The 16,402-nt window shown below is 42.9% G+C and overlaps 3 protein-coding genes across 3 annotated transcripts; all 3 read right to left on the reverse strand.

The window, feature by feature from the left end:
- Positions 1-552: 552 nt before the first annotated feature.
- Positions 553-7,656, reverse strand: si:ch211-51e12.7 (uncharacterized protein LOC336335 homolog). Its single transcript, XM_062468452.1, has 6 exons — positions 7,475-7,656; positions 4,686-4,768; positions 4,445-4,594; positions 3,991-4,128; positions 3,623-3,739; positions 553-3,231 (listed from the first exon to the last, which is right to left on the reverse strand). Exons 2-6 carry the CDS (start codon positions 4,766-4,768, stop codon positions 3,141-3,143), a joined length of 579 nt encoding a protein of 192 aa, XP_062324436.1. The 5' UTR covers positions 7,475-7,656; the 3' UTR covers positions 553-3,140.
- Positions 7,657-8,218: 562 nt separating this feature from the next.
- msgn1 (mesogenin 1) lies at positions 8,219-8,937 on the reverse strand. Its single transcript, XM_062467289.1, has one exon. The coding sequence runs from the start codon at positions 8,810-8,812 to the stop codon at positions 8,363-8,365; it is 450 nt and encodes a 149-aa protein (XP_062323273.1). The 5' UTR covers positions 8,813-8,937; the 3' UTR covers positions 8,219-8,362.
- Positions 8,938-9,157: 220 nt separating this feature from the next.
- LOC134024686 (flap endonuclease GEN homolog 1) lies at positions 9,158-16,392 on the reverse strand. Its single transcript, XM_062467290.1, has 13 exons — positions 15,726-16,392; positions 15,364-15,580; positions 15,032-15,208; positions 14,538-14,648; positions 14,311-14,384; positions 14,101-14,186; positions 13,743-13,893; positions 13,609-13,645; positions 13,427-13,507; positions 13,161-13,291; positions 13,005-13,066; positions 12,171-12,320; positions 9,158-11,449 (listed from the first exon to the last, which is right to left on the reverse strand). The coding sequence occupies exons 1-13, from the start codon at positions 15,884-15,886 to the stop codon at positions 10,047-10,049; spliced, it is 2,841 nt and encodes a 946-aa protein (XP_062323274.1). The 5' UTR covers positions 15,887-16,392; the 3' UTR covers positions 9,158-10,046.
- Positions 16,393-16,402: the final 10 nt, after the last annotated feature.

Here is a 16,402-nt window from a genome sequence, read left to right on the forward strand (position 1 = left end):
TGGGATCATCTTAATCGCTGATCATTCAGGCAGTGCAATGGGTCGGATGTCACCTTAATGTCAAGAATACTCTCCCTTTTCACTTATCAAACTCACAACTGAGGGTATAGTAGATGATGGACTAGGAAATATTTACACACTAATCTTATAACTGAATCCAGACATACACCCTGCACTTTACATGTGGTAATTATTAATGCCTCATCAATCACTGTCAACACTGTTCTCTTGGGAATCCTTATATCCACTGCTGTTGCATAAGGAGGATGTGAAAGGATCAATTATTCTTTGTTATATGGAATATTGTGTAGGCTACATCTAATGCAGTGTGATTCTAATCATTATTGAAAAGAAGACAAATGAGTTGTAGATGCAGATCCACTTTTTCACTGTACACCTATGACCCTGTAACAAGAACATACCAAACGAGTTTCTATTTCAACATTCCCTTCTCCCGGTCTGTCTCACCTGGCTCAATGGACTCCTATGCTCTGGCAGGCTTTCTCTTCGTATCTGTCCTGTAAAAGAGAACCTGCAGATATCTGAGGGGGGGGGGGGGGCAGGGAGTTGGGGATGGAGGGAGGGAGAGATGGGCACAAGATGGGTCTCACCTTAGAGGAGAAAGAGTGGGTATAAAACAGCACATCACTACACAGGGAGAGAGGGGATGGGGGGAGAGAGAAGCTTGGTCTGGATCCTTCAGGACACAAAGAAGGTCAGTCAGTGATCATCATTGTAAGAGGATAGCAGCTGGGCAGGGGAAGGAGACTGGAGGGAGGGAGGGAAGGAAGCACTTATTTATTGATGGGGAAGATGGACAGAGAGAAAAAAGTGCAACACCTGCAGTGGGCTTCTGTGGCGTGGTATGTGTGCGTGTGTGTGTGCTGCTAATGGACTAGACGTTAGCCTCCGTTGATGTCTTCTGCCGTAAGGGTACCAAATAAAGTGTGTCTGTGAGTCATTGGATACATGATGTGCTCTACTTTTCCTATGGTTGTTATCTAGTTGTGGATATGGCAGAGGGAAAAAAAAAATCTTTTCATTTTCTAGAGACTCTGTTTCAGGAGGGTTTCTACCATGACATATCTGTGCAATTTTCATTATGAAAGGTATTCTCAAATAAAACATCACTATTTCTCATTTCATGTCATGCAGACGACCCTATCCTGCTGTGGGTGTGTAGGACATATTGCACCTTTACATGCAACTGCATGCATTGCAACAGACTGGGACAAGATTGGGAAAAAAAGTCAAAAGAGATCAAAACAATTGAGGATAAATAGAGGCATCGTTTATCAGAAATATAAAACAGAGACCCTATGGATAGGTTGGAGCACTACCATGACACTATAAACCACTTGACTGTTCCTGGGATATGTAGTTAAGTCATGCTCTAATTCCTAAAAATGGCAATATATTATATCACGATTCATATGGGGATGAAGATGTCCTCCTTTTAAACAGACTACCACTCCAATTCTGGTTGTGAGATGCTGTAGCCTAACGTTTTGTACATTTAGGCGGGAGTACATTTCCAGCACAGATGTAGAGTGGCGGGTCTTTCCTGTTTCAAATGTACACACCCTACAAACTGTGGTCCTCAGAGTAGTTCCATACAAAATTTGTGGTTGCTGTTAACCTCAGCCCTCAGCACAGCTAAAATATCATAACATATTTTATAGACCCATCTTATGTCTACAGTACAGATTTAAATTCCCTTAACGGCCTTGGTCCTCCAAATTCTTTTTAACAAATATGGTGATGTGTATTCAAGTGTATATGTGTGCAGCAATGCAGATATATAATGGATACAGAACACTCATAAATGATGTGCAGTGTTTTAGAATTTGCTTAGCTTTCATGGAAGCATCAGGACAACAACAGCAATATTTATGTGTAGCTGTATTCTCTTCCTATACATTTGTTCTCGTCAATCAACATTACATAGTTGTACGGTTGCTTTAGGGTGACACTGAGGCGATGCTCAGAATGTGACTTTGAATAACCAGTAAAAAGAATACAGTTCAGTTTAGGTTTAGTTTTATTTTTCTTTCTCTCACGACTACGTCAAAACTGTTGACGGTTTTCAAAAAGCACATTCACAAATTCACAAATTGTAAGTTAAGTCAATTACATAAAGGTAATAACACTTCAAAACTAAACACAAGAAATAGTATCTTATGGTATAATGAAGCAAATACTTTTGTCATTTGCTTTCAAATATAATAGAGATATACTAATATATATATATATATATTTGTTCAATATAGTATCCATTTATATTCATAGATTTTATTTTTGTCATTCCATAGTATACTGTAGATTGCTGAACACAAACATGTTCCAAACAGCAATATATGTATTAACTTAAAATAGCTGCACATTAATGATATAAAGTAGCACGTATAGGAGCCATGAATGCATGAATGTCCAATATAATCTTTTCACTTACAAAATGTGTAGGTGAGTCTACACAGCGTTTGTTGTGATAGTGTACTGTTTGTGAAGTAATGTAATACAAAACTATGTCCAGTAATGTCCAAACTATGTCCAGAAGGAAAGGGAGGTCCAAGGAGTCATCCACTACAGTTACTGTACACTGATGCTTGAGGGCTGTTTGTGCTCTCTGGTATCCTTTATTTGTTTCTCTCACGTCTTTCCCCTCTCACTGACACATACTGTGGTACACTTCTAGAACTCTCTACTGAGGGTCGGAAAATACTTTTTAAGGCTCACAGGGTGATCACAAGAATCAGAGGACATCTAAAGAACGGAAATGTTGACACCTTCATCTTGGGTAATAATCATTCCAATGTGTTTCTTTCTATAATATTTACTGTACATTTTATTTTACGAAACAAGCTCATGTTTTTACTTCTAATAACAGAATTTACAATAAACAACGGTTTTACACTGTATGAGGCCTTTTAAGTGTCCTCACTTATTGTAGTCTGTTTCACCTATTCTCCGCCATTATACAATATCAATACGCATTTGGCTAAAGGAAGTGTTTCACATTGTGTTTAAAAAGGTCGGCTTTGTATGACACACATATGGGGGCTATGTGTGTAGCCACCCCTATACACCCCACCTTGCTACAAAACAAGTAACTTATTTATTTATTTTTGGGTCAGGCTGCGTTAAAAGCGTCGGCCACCAGGGGGCCCTGGCCACCTCTGGCCTCTACCAGGTGGTGGGTGTCGCGGAGGAGAAGCTGGTCCATTGTGGTAGCTGTGTAAAAGGATAAAATCACATATTGGATTCTCTTGCTCTGCCACTAGGAGGCACACTCTGGAGTGTAGTGCACTGGAGGGTCTCCCCCTTCACATACTGTGCTAATATAAAGGTCATTTTCAGTTTTGGTATGTTCACCTAAACCGTTTCATGCACTATTTAGAACAGGTGCCCTTGAATTTGAGCACTTTGTGTTTATGATCTGTTGGCCCTAAATGGAGGTCTTTACCTAATGTTTTTTTAAATCATTTGATTCCAAATGAACTGAATGGAAAAGGCAGGGGAAATGGGAAGGCATTGGAAATGGAAGGGAGTGAAGCTGGATATTCTATTAGAGCTGTAGAGAGGAGAGGATGTTCTGTGTATGTGGTGTTAGTAAACTTCTTACCCTCGTGGGCCTCTGGGGTGGAAGGGTCGAGGGGGCCCGTGGGGCATACCCCGTCCACGCAGGTGAGGGGGTCGCCCTCGGAACCCTGGATGTCCCAGGGGGGGAAGGGGGCCATGTCTACAAGGGGACAAGACGATATCAGGACATCATGTCAAAAAGGAACTCCTTGGAGAACATATCCATGGTTGTTAAGATAGCTACAAAAAAGCTGATTTGATAAAGACCCAGACTACCTGCATGATATTGGTGCCATTCACCATTTTAAGTCCAATCTATATTCTATTCTACTGATTACTTAGGGCGTGATGTGGTTTAAATCTAGTTCCACAGTGACCCTATAGATCACATACGTATATGGTGTGTTTCACCTGTGCATGGGTGGGTAGGGCCCTCTGAGGTGCAAGGGAGGGGGCGGGGGAGGCGGAGGACCCATGTGCATGGGCCCGCCCCTTCCTCCACGTCTACCCCTGAAGTCTGGGTATGGGCGCATCCTTCCTATCCCTCTCCTGCAGGAGAGGCAATGCATCATGGGAGAATGAGTCATTCAAGATTCCATGTGAATACCTGTCAATCATGTTTATACAAACTGCACAGCTCGCACGACAACGATCCAGCTAATCCCACAGACTCCTTCAGCGCTGTCTCTTTCCCATCCTCTAAAGTGGTTTACTTTGACAGCGAGAACCCCAAATAAAATACTGATATACTGCAGTTGGATTTTCAATGACCAACACATGACAAAACATCTCTTATATTGTGTGCATATCATTCACATCATACTCCTTTAACCTCATGTACAACTGTTGTATCCAGTACTGTTACCTCATAGGCCCAAATCCGTTCATGAGCATGTCCCGCCCTCGGCCCCTGCCACGCCCAGGGGGACCAAAGCCTTTCGTCATCATGCCCCGCCCACCACGAAATCCCCGGCCCATCCGACCCACTCGGCCTTGACCTTTGAACCCGCGACCCCTGCAGAGAGGTAGCGGAAATTGAAAAAAACAAACATCTTACGGATGGATGTGATGGATGGACGCTGGCCAGAAAGGCTCACATGACAGACCTGGCTTTGCTCTCTGATATGGACTCCTCAGATGCATCTTGGGAGGTTTGTGTTGTTTCTGTCACCTGTTCTGTGTCTGCCATCTGCAACAGACATCACATGTGGTGGAGTCAGATTACCAGTCTTTAACGAAGACCTTCAATAAAAAGTTCCAGTGACTCATATGCTCACTGATAGTAGGAATTTTCAGTTAGGTTGGGCTCCTGTTGCCCCGAGATCATAGGTCATCATTTAGTTCTATATATATGACACAAGGCATTCAGCGTAAGACAGTAAGGAGACAGTAGAGACTTACAGTCCATGATGACTTATGATATTGTCATGGTACATCCTTTCAAGGACAGAAGATGAACACTGTAGTATTTGTGGGCTAGTGGCCTTTCTTTCCTATATAAATCCTCCTGACACTGACTCAGGAGGGCATAACAGTGAGTGATCTATGCATTAAAGCTGTGGTCTGGTGTCCGCAGACAGACAGCCTACCAACTTTGTCATCAGAAGTAAACCTTATTTATAAACTAAAAGTTTTAAAGAGATCAGTAGGATGTATGTTTTGGTTACATTAGGGTTTGACTGTCAGTAAGGACTAGCAAACTAGAAAATCGAGGGCTAGAACTACACATTTTCTTTTCAAATTAGTATGCAGACAAACCAGCTACAATTCCTGTCACGGATACAGTGTACAGTTGAAAAGGCCTACTTGATACAACCCTGGGTGGTCCTAATGGGGAGTGTGAAATTGATCGCGCATCAGCCAGCACTGTGGGGACATCACCTACTGCCAGTCATCTAATCTGCCATCTGTTCAGGGTGGCAACCACTTGTATCACATTTAAATAAGGGGCAAAGTTGAATAGGTAAAGGGTTAGGGTTAGAATATAATAAAGTCTAAGGCCGCTCACTCAGCAACACCAGCCAGTTAAAGCCAGACGTCCAGCTGCTGAGGTTGGGTGTTTACAGCAATGTTGAAGAGAGTGCTACTGTGTTAATAAGGTGCTACTGATTTCAGCTATAACTTTTATGAAGCCTTTAGAAGATGGGGGAATCACATAGATTTCATTCCCTGTGGCTGAATGAATAAATGGTTGAGAAGATAAATCAAGCCAGTCCTGAAACTACAAGGTAATCAAGCATGGCGTGAGCAAAAGTCAGTTTCAGTCCCACATCATTTAGTGACTGACCATCTTCACTAGAACACAGGGTGTCCCCCACAACATCAGATGTTATTAAAAGGCTTGTCAAACAGTGCATGGTCTTCAAAAAGACACATAAGATAAAGAACATTCCCCCCCCCCTCCCCCTCCCCCCACACACACACCTAGAGATCCTTCAAGATCCTTTAAAGCAAATCTGTATCTCTATTAATGAAGATCTGTGGTTGAAGAAAGGCCTGTGTGAATGGACACCCCATGACATGATCACAATTAATAACTGGCTGAAACATGAAACGCTCACAGGAGATTCATAAATAGTTCCAGTCACATACCGTAGCTGGGGATGGTAAGCATGCCTACACTAACAGACAGATAGACGGACCTTCAGAAGGAGAGAAGGAGAGGGAGGGGGGTAGTCAGATTCAACCAATCTGTGTCATGGGAGTTTCACAGTCAGAGTGGCATGGAGGAGAGCTGCTGATGAATACTGCAGTACAACGTAGAGTATTAATAGTGCAGAGGCCTGGGCCCATAGGAGAATGTAACGCCTGCATCATTGCAAGGCTGGGAGTGGGGCTGGGAGTGGGGCTGGGTGTGGGGCTGTGTGTGGGGCTGGGTGTGGGGCTGTGTGTGGGTCTGGGTGTGGGGCTGTGTGTGGTGGATAACGGGGGAACAGGAAAGACTGGGGTAGAGACACAACACAGACACACCACATCTACATGCTGACAGCTGGTGAATTTTCTTTGAGAACCAAAAGACCCAGGCCCCACGTGCTGGTAAGAACCTGACCTATCCATTGGTGTGGCATTTTTAAATCTGCTCTGTGGAAATAACGACAGTTTCTTTCTGCTTGTTTTACCATGTCAAAGACAAAACCTGCAGTAGCCATATTGAGGTGTTGTTACGGACTGAATATCTCCTCACAATAAAGGTCAACTTACAAAGCTGAAAACACCATGTCAATTGGAGTGCCCATGCAATTATTTATTGGAATTCAAATGAATAATATACTTGGTTGTGGATTTACTGATTCATCAGCTGGTAGGCCCATTATCTATGCAAGAACACACATTCTATCTTTAGATTTGAAGCTCCTTGGAGGTTTGAACTATACCCAAATTGAAGATTAATTTAAATTTAAGGATTCTTTCCTTCACAATATACATCTTCATAAATTGTGCTTTTCCTCTGCAGGTTATATTTCTCAGTTCACTGAGCTTGACATTTAGTGCTGTCCAAATTATTTATTATGGAGCAACGATTAAAATGTTCACTTCAGCAGATATTATACTTTAAAATCATGAGGCTTTAAGCCGTGCATGGTCTACCTAGGGTTATATAGGAATCCCTCCGAAATAAATGCAAACATCATTTTCCAACTGTTGACCATACAAATAGCACGTTTCTAAAATATATATATACAGCTAATGTCTATTCGCTTGAGGAGATGAGGAGCGAAATTTCCCTTAGCCTGTTTTGGTTCGCATCGAAGATGAGTTAATGTGCTGACAATGTATTAGTTATGATATAAACACTTCGGATCATTCGTATGAATGAGTAAGTACCAAAAGGCTTCACATTTTCAGGGGCGTTCCTAATATGTTGCTGTAAAATAATACAGAAGGAATGACTTACTGTTGCCAACCTCTATGTTGTAGTAAGGCGAGGAAGGTCCAGAAAAAAACGAAATACTGTTTATTTTTCTTTAAATACTTAAAAAATTAATAATATGCATAGAAAAATAGAAACGTAAAAAAATTTGTACCGTGCACCCTGTCCCTATTACGCTTTGAAATGGCGACTTCAGCCGACCCGAATACATCGAAGGCTCAGATTGCCTTGTCAAGGATACATTGTAAAGGAGAGCCACGCCCCCAGGAAATTAAACGGCTCTGCGATTGGTCGATCTTCATCATTGCGATGGGCTTAACTTTGACACTGTTATTGGTCAAATAAATAGGTTTAATGTTTGTTTGAATAGCCTTTTGATATGTTTTATCAGCAATTGATTGCATTAGCCTACATAAACCAATGGCAACAAATATAGTAGCTCAACAACATATCAGCCCATAGCCAGTAAAATATTTAAAACAGTGCAATTATTTACAGTCATAGGGACAATTAAATTCAATTGGGGTATGGGTAAAAGCCTTAAGAATATGGCCTATTTGTAGATTCGCAGAAATTATCTAATGAAAGTGTGGCAACAGAAATGGATATACAATAACATGCAACGCCCAAATTATAGCCTACATTTAATTAATCATGAAAACAATGACACTTATGAAAGCAAATGTCAAAAGAGTACTTCTCAAGTGCCCACATAATAACAAATATTTACAGACATGGGGCATGAAAATATTAAAAGAATATGGAAATTAAGTTATTAAAGACAGCATCAGCACTCTCATGCAAATATGTATGAAACAAACCGAACCAAACTTTTTGCCAATGGTTTACAATCACTCCACAGGCCTACAGCAAGTAGTAGCCTATTTCCTAAAATTGCCAGCTTGGCGCACATCATTGCGCACAGTTCAGAATGTTTGAAAGTTCTTTGATGTATTCAATGGTGAATTTAAGAGTTTGGATTTTGGTCAGCGGCTGGCCTCTTTTACTGTAATCCGGAGGCAGGTAGTCGCGGAGTTGGTGTAAAGCCTCTGCTAGACTCCTCATTCGCATCTTCTCCCTCTCGCTCGCCTTCATTCGCCTCTTAGTCGACATTTTTGGTTTGGTCAGCTTCTGCGAAGTGCACAGGGTCGGGCTTCCTCCTGATTTGTCGTAGGAAAAAGTATCTGGTGAGGAGCACATCGAGTCAAATGATGACTCGGGTGAGGTGGATTGAAGCGAGTCTTGACTGCTTCCAAATTCCCTTTCTTGTGCTTTCCAATCCCAGGTGGAGAGAATTTTTGCTGTAACAATTTCTATGTCACTATCATCCATGTTAGTAATATCTGCAGACCGAGTCTCCATGCGTGACAATAGCGCCAGATGAAGAGCAAATTCCGAGGAAAGGTAAGGTGAACCGTTTTATACAGAGGCAGCTTTTTATGAGTTCACAGCTGAGGCGAAAAGTTCAAAGAACCCTAAGTGCCAAAATGCGACCTTTCCCGAAGGACGCTGTTAGTTGTCACCAAAGTGCGAATATGGCTAAATAGACGGATAATGTGTAAAAGAAAGAAAAATAATTGGATTTTCTTTTGTGGGCAATTGTTCTAAAAGACGACACGACATCAATTATCAGTTTCATGTGATTTGTTTAATGAACGAATGAAAGGTGGCTGTTATACATGGGCTTTTCACACGTCCTTGACATATGAGCAGCGTGCATGTTTTTCGTCTGGCATGCAGAGACAATTTAAGGAACATACAACAAAAAAGATAACGTATGCTGAAAGACAAATAACCCCAATAGTCTGATGGAAGAAAATCCCTGTAATGAAGTGGAATTCACAGTTCGCAGTGCGCGGGCGCGTAAAAACCATTACGCACATCAAGTAACGGCTAACAACATGCACAAATAATATATTTGAAAGTTTATATGTCGTCTTTCCGGTATTTTATAGCAAATTATAAGCCTACAGATTGGTTTGCCGGATGTTCTTACGGAGGATGTCATTACGCACACGAGCAAGGAGGATGCAGCTGTCACCGAGACTCCGTGAGACGCACTAACCTGACAGGCCTTTCATGTCTGGAAAGGTGTGCAACGAGTCACTACTGATCAAAAGAACCAGCACAGGGTGGGTCATAAAACCTCAACTGTTGGGGAGCCAGTGACGACGAGAACCTCTGCGCCCCAGTCTATATCTGTGAAATGATTTTTTTTACCAAGTGATTGTTTATGTATTTATAAGGACGTTTACTTCTCAAATAAGACAAGAATAAATAGCTCTACAGGAAGTTGTATAATTGATCAACCAAGGCAAGAAAATGGATGCAATATCGACCTAGCAATCATTTGCTTTAGTGCCTTTTGCATGCACTTGGATGAAGCAATGACAAAGTAGGCCAATATTTCGAAATATGCAGAAAATATAGATACTGGTAAAGGGTGTTTAATAATTCTGCCAAATCATATACATCTCAAAATACTTTTTATATTTTATTACTGCACGAATAAAAAAATGTTCCTCTCCACTTGAGTACAACATATACAACCAAAGAATGGGTCCCTCCATTTAAATCACCTACAACACTACAACATTTACTTCAAGAATTTCAGCCTGAGCCGCTCAGCCAGTGGCAGTGGGCTCTCAGCACAAACCACCGAGTCATCGTCATCGGAAATGGTCCCTGGTGAACTAGGGATTTGAATGAACACGTCATCATCAACAATGGTAGATGGTTTCAGTGGCACAAGCTGGTATTTCACCTCGGAAGGAACACAACTACGTCGCACCTGCCCAACCACGCTGGCAGGTATGGTTTCCGAGGCTACCTTGGTGATGCTGGGTACGGAGACGGGCTTCAGCGGGTAGTCAGTGAGGTTGAGGCACCTGGGCTTGTCTGTAGCCCTCCTCTGGGTTTCTGGCTGGCGGTTCTCCACGTCGCTGTCCTCGCTGGATGAACACACACTGGTGCACACGCTCTTCTTGGTAGCATGGTGTGGTTTGCTGTTTTTGTCTCCCTCACCGGGCTCAGAGTGGCTTCGCAGTGGTGGGACAGAGGATGACGAAATGGCTGCCTTTACAAATGTATACCTGTGTTGAGGTTTGCATTTACCAGACCCATCGTCTTTAGATCTTTGTACTTGTTGTGCTGAGGATCTGTGGGTGCTTTTTGAGAGCTTTTGGTTTGAGGATACAGAGTTGAGCTCATACTTCCCATTCTGGTCCTTATCAACCAATGGAGCTAGTTTGTTGCTATTCGGGGGCTTCCCTACTGGCTTGCGATCAATCAGGTCTTTATTAGGAATCAGTACAGTTGACTTGGTACCCTGGTTATGAGAATAGAGAGGATTTATGGGCTTTGACACAGTGTTCACATGCTTTGTGACATGATCATGGTGCGGCTCAATGATCTTCACAGATTGGAATGTATTCCTCTTAAGAACCCTGTCTCTAAGGGAAAAGTCTGACTCACACGGCTCTGAGGATGTCGATTCAGCTGGTCTGAGATCAGATGAGGAAGCCTGTGTTGTTTTCCTTTCCCTTTGCTCGACATTGTCCTGCGAGGTTCTGACAGGCTTGGGACCTGCAATGTGAGTGCTGGTCACAGGTTGGGTCGGCGAGGAAGTGAAAGACATAGCCTCCCAGTCGATGTCGCTTAGGTGCAGTGCGTCCATCACTGTTGAGATGGACGGAGATGTTGCCATTTCCGGACCTTTCCAAGAGGAGGTCAGAGAGGGAGGTGATACCACCTTCGTTCTCAAAAGCTTGGTAGAAGATTCTGGAGGGGCCTCGTCCTCTGGGCTCACACACTGCTCTGAGGACAGGAGAGGAACTCTCTCTGGTCTGAGGTGACTCGCGGTAGATGGATTGGGCTCACGGTTAGGCTGTTGGGGGTTTCTTTCAGTGGTAGAGCCATGCAAAGACATCTGGCTCAGGAGGTCAGAAACTCCATCACACGCATCGGCTGGTTCCTCTTTTTTGCTCTTCGGTTTGTTCTCTGAAATGAGTCAAGGAGGTGATCAAATTGGCTTAATAGTCATCACAATCACGTTGTCTCAAATCTGCTTTAACTGCTACATCTACATTTTGACACATAGGATGTAGCCTATTTTCAAATATTTTTGAAGTCTCTGCTGGAGTATCCTTGCACATGCCCTAACATGGCCTCTTTCCACCCTTCAGGAAGCTCTGCTCTACAGCAGAGCTCTTCAAGGGGAGCGCACCCCAACCTGTCTAAATTGACAGCAGCTACTGTGTGACAGACACCTTTGGCTCATCAAAGCCTGTGGTGTTGGGGGTTAGAGCTGCCAAGCCCTGCATTTCCAGGTGTCAGAGGCGCTTTTAAGAGAGACCCAGAAAAACATCGCAAAGCTCCAGGTGCCTTTGATCACGACACCCCGCTTTGGGACTTGGGGAACGGGGATCAGGACTTAGTTTTGGGACCTCCTGATTTTGACATGGAAAATCATTTTTTAAAGATGGTACTGGCTGTACTATATTTCTTATGTTACCCAGTTTACATAACAATTCATGTATGCTTGTCAAAAACATATTTTTCCCCCTCCCCCATTTCATTTAATCACTGAGAAAATAGTATAACTTCAATACTGGGACTTATCCTTTTAGAAAAATTGGCTTTCGTAGTGTCTTTCTTTATGTTATTACCAACAGACAGCAGTAATGAGAGCAGGAAGCACAGGAAGCGTTGTCAGCCTTACTCTTGGTCTTCTTGTTCTCCGCCAGGGCCTTCTCTGCCAGGTAGAGCTCCACCACCTCTGGGTAGGCCACACGGAACAGAGCCTCTTCCTCCACCGTCCTCACCTCCTCCCGGCTCGCTGCAGCGTGCTCCTCAGGAAACACATAGTGATCTGACACACAAAATGGAACCTAGTCAAACTAAATAATATTTACCGAAAGGCAATGGTGAAAGAGGCATCTACAGTATTTTGGTTACTGTTAAACGTTGCAGTCATTTAAGTAACTTGCTATCCTCAACAATATACATTATTTTTTTGTATATTTCGTATCAAACCTAAATGGTGATTATGATTCTCTGGAGGAAGAAAATATCAGATGAGGTTGTTAGCAAAGAGGGACTTTGATATGACCGTTTTCCCAGCCTGTGGAGGAAGCTGCTTTAGCACCTGGTGGTGTTGAGGCTTATCCGTCACCTTTGTACCCAACCTCACATCAAGTCACGAACAGACAACACGGTGACAAGCACACCACGTTTACAGGAGTTTGGGCCCATGCGAGGGTTACTCACAACACTGCCACACAAAACTTAAAGGGATCCTTCGACATTGTGTAAGTTAAGTCCTATAGATGGTACCACATGAATAGATGAAATAGCCCTTTAATTTAGTCTACCCTGATATCATAAGGACAAAATTAAACACTTAAATGACAACACTAAACATCTTATTAATTTCATAAACAATAACACTAAGGGCCAGTTTCCCAGGCATGGATGGAAGCCTAGTGGGCCCAAGAGACCTTTCTACTAAATATTCAAATGAAGATACAAGTGTTTTACAGTGGCTCAAGCTGACCTGGTTTCCTCCAGATCACTTCGAAGCAGGCCACCGCGTTTCTAACTCGTGGTTTCCATATTCTGCGTACACAACAGAAAACATGACACGTTGTATAATGTTGAAGTTGTTTTCTCTCCGAGTAACAACCAATGAATGTGTCCAGTCAACACCTACTGTAGTGGTTGAATCTGTGGCGATGTCTCTCTCCCATGTCTTCTGTTCATCAGCTCACTGTATGTCATCAAGACCAAAACCTTTGCACTTGTGTAGTGCTTCGGCCACTCCATTTGATCATGTGCAAAGTTCTAGAAAGAATGATAAAATAAACGTTTAAAAACATTTAAACTATGATGTGTATTATACAACGATACCCTTAACAGAAACACATTTCTTATGCATTTTTCATCTACTTAGATAAAACATCAGAATTAATTGTGTACCTGCATCAACAACATATTTGGTTTTCTCCTTTTGAAATGGTGCACAGGCTTGTCTTTATCAATCAGAAATTCATTGACGATCTGAGAAATGCAAAAAGAGCTAAATAGTAAATGTTGATGCAGACCAAGTCATACTGCTTTTTGCAGATTCAATAACTAAAAGATAATACTATTCACTTTACCTCTGTGAAAGGGAATTGATCACTGGCCAGAGTTTTCCTAGAGGAACGTAATGAAGTCAATAGGTATTTTACTTTATGATGAGCATGTCACTAACATCTGTACAGGCGTTTTATTTTCTCATTATCACGCGTACTTCCTGATACTGGCCTCAACTGAAGAGGTTTGGTAAGTCGGCTCATAGCGGTGCCAGTCACAGGGGCACTGGTAATCGTAGTCCTTGGGCTCACAGAAGTGTTTACTGTCACACAATACACAGCCAGCACGTTCATGGGCCTTAGCCGACCCTGCACAGTAGAGAGAGAGAGAGAGAGAGAGAGAGAGAGAGAGAGAGAGAACACTGAAATCACATTTGCCAAACACAGCCCCTCACGTGTAGGTGCCTGTCATAGCACAGCATGGTGGCTTTAATCAGACACGCACCCTGAATCCCCCCTCTGCTTCACACCTCTCGTCCACACCAGAGGCTGAGGGGAGATGAGGGCAAGACTCACCGGGATGGCGGCACACCAGGCAGTGAGGGCGCTTCTTTCTGCCCTCTCCTGAAACACCCACACCCTCCTCCCTCCACTGATGGAATCTGCCATGGTCAGAAACACTCAGATATACCACGGATCTCCCTCTGTAAGGTTGGGGTCGTTTTGCACAGTGGTCTAAAAAGGAGACTGTGCTAGGGGAAGAAGATGTGAACGCGATGTACTTACTTTTGTAAAAGAGTTTGTCCTTTGCATGTCTTGATAAGCTTCAGCGCCAATTCTTTACCAACACCTGGTATACCCTTGAGGAGGTCAAATGAAACAAAACAAAATAAATGCACATATACCGTATATTATAATCTACTGTATCGTCTTTTGGCTACAGTTCAAATTTTAAACACTGTTAATGATCCCTCACTTTTGTTACAAAAGTGATCTGTATTAGAAGTGAATACCTTAGGAATGTAATCACAGCCCAGAAGGATGGCCAGGCCAACTAGAGTTTCCCTTTCCAGGTGCAGCTCTAACTGGACCCGGGGCATCTTGTAGCAGTCAACCTGAGGATCCTGCCAGGGGGACAACAATCAATAATACAACTCTCTGTGTTATTGGAGCAATTAGAATCTAGTGGAGGGTTCCTTTGACTGCCTGAGCAAGATCTGTTACAAGTTAGTGGTTTCATTAACCTGTGATGGTTAAAAGAATGGTGGTGGCCCTGCAGGGTCATGGTTGATTTCCTTTGAGGTTGTTTGCCTGACTAAGCTAAGATACGACTGTACTACAACGTAATTGTTGCTAATTCTCGTGCGACAATCAAATACTAACAGGACGCCTTGTAGAGTACAATGAAAACCCCAAAAGTGTGACTCTGATCCACATAAACAGCGGAAACCTTTAGAAGTTGTCACAATGCTTGATTGGATCTACCAATCGGATTGTGGGGTGTTACCTTGGTGTTCATGTTGAAGTTTCTGTAGACAGTCTGAGCTCCGTAGAGGAAGGCGTCTCCGTCGTTGGTGATGCAGCCGTCCACCAGGCCCTGGGAGTCCAGGTAGGCACACATGGCCTCAGCCTCCCCTGCTGCTGTGACCCAGGGAACCCCCAGACAGTCAAGCATCTCCGCACACTGCAGAGAAGACAGAGGGGAAGGAGTCGGGTCAGATTATATTCACCTTCTTCAGCTATTTTACACAGAAACACACACTTCCCTGCATGTGTGTGTTATACAGTCTTACTACACTTTATGGATCTTGTGCAGCTTTTTACATGTAGTCCACAAACCTCTCTGAGCACAGCATTAAAGCGCCCCCTAGTGGTTCCTTTAGTAGTGGTTGTTTTAGTGGTGGTGGTTTTAGGAATGGCCTTTTTGAACCCCCCGAATCTCATATCCGTCCTTTTCCTCATTGTCTCTGCTTTAAGTTTTGGAGCCTCTCCTTCCATGACAAACACAAGCTTTACTCCCATTAGCGTGAGAGACGAGACTCTGAAAAAAAGGTTCCTGGAAGAGAAATGTATGGTTGGATGCCACTGCAGATCATATAGAACAACCTTCTTTCAGTAAAATAAACAATGAAAGTACCAACAAACTATAGTTACAGTGTCTTTAACATTTACTGACAACATTGATTGTGTGGCACTTTTACCTAAGGTGTGGCTTGGTGACCTTCCCCATCATTCCTTGGACGTGTTGTGCCTCACATACCCACAAGCTTAGATCCACGGCCAGGGTCTTTCCAGCGAGGCTGTACAACGGCACAGACTCACAAACCGGTCCAAGAATGGACCACAGGTCGTGCACACCCATCCCTGGATCTGGATATCCACTCTCACAGATCGTGCCGAAAGAACAGTTTAGCGCCCGGTGTTCGAACTACAAAATAAACAACTGGTACGGCTGGCTAGACGAATGTCTACATAAAAAGCTAACGCAACTGTGTAGTGATCACATGCCACGAATTATATTAGGAAAATACATTGGAATACACCACATTTTAAGAATAAAAAATATTTTCCATAACAGGATAGGACAGAGTGAACTTTCAAATTCAGCGGCATACACAGATATCCTGCACATTTCCGGAGTCCTTGAAGCCCTCTTTCCGGTCACCTTATTTTTTAGGAGAAGTTGGTTTCACCCAACAATCTTAGTATTTTTCCACTTTCAGTTTCACACACCTAAACACATTATTAGCTATATTATTTGATTATATATTTTTTGGTTTTGAGATTTCAGTTCTGACGAGCCTTGCCCCTCACAGTCTTTCAGCCAATGAGTATAAAAAGAGTTCGTCATTTAAGCGCGGATTCAGCCAGTGAAGAA

Source organism: Osmerus eperlanus, chromosome 8 (assembly GCF_963692335.1).
Source record: "Osmerus eperlanus chromosome 8, fOsmEpe2.1, whole genome shotgun sequence".
Lineage (NCBI taxonomy): Eukaryota > Metazoa > Chordata > Actinopteri > Osmeriformes > Osmeridae > Osmerus > Osmerus eperlanus.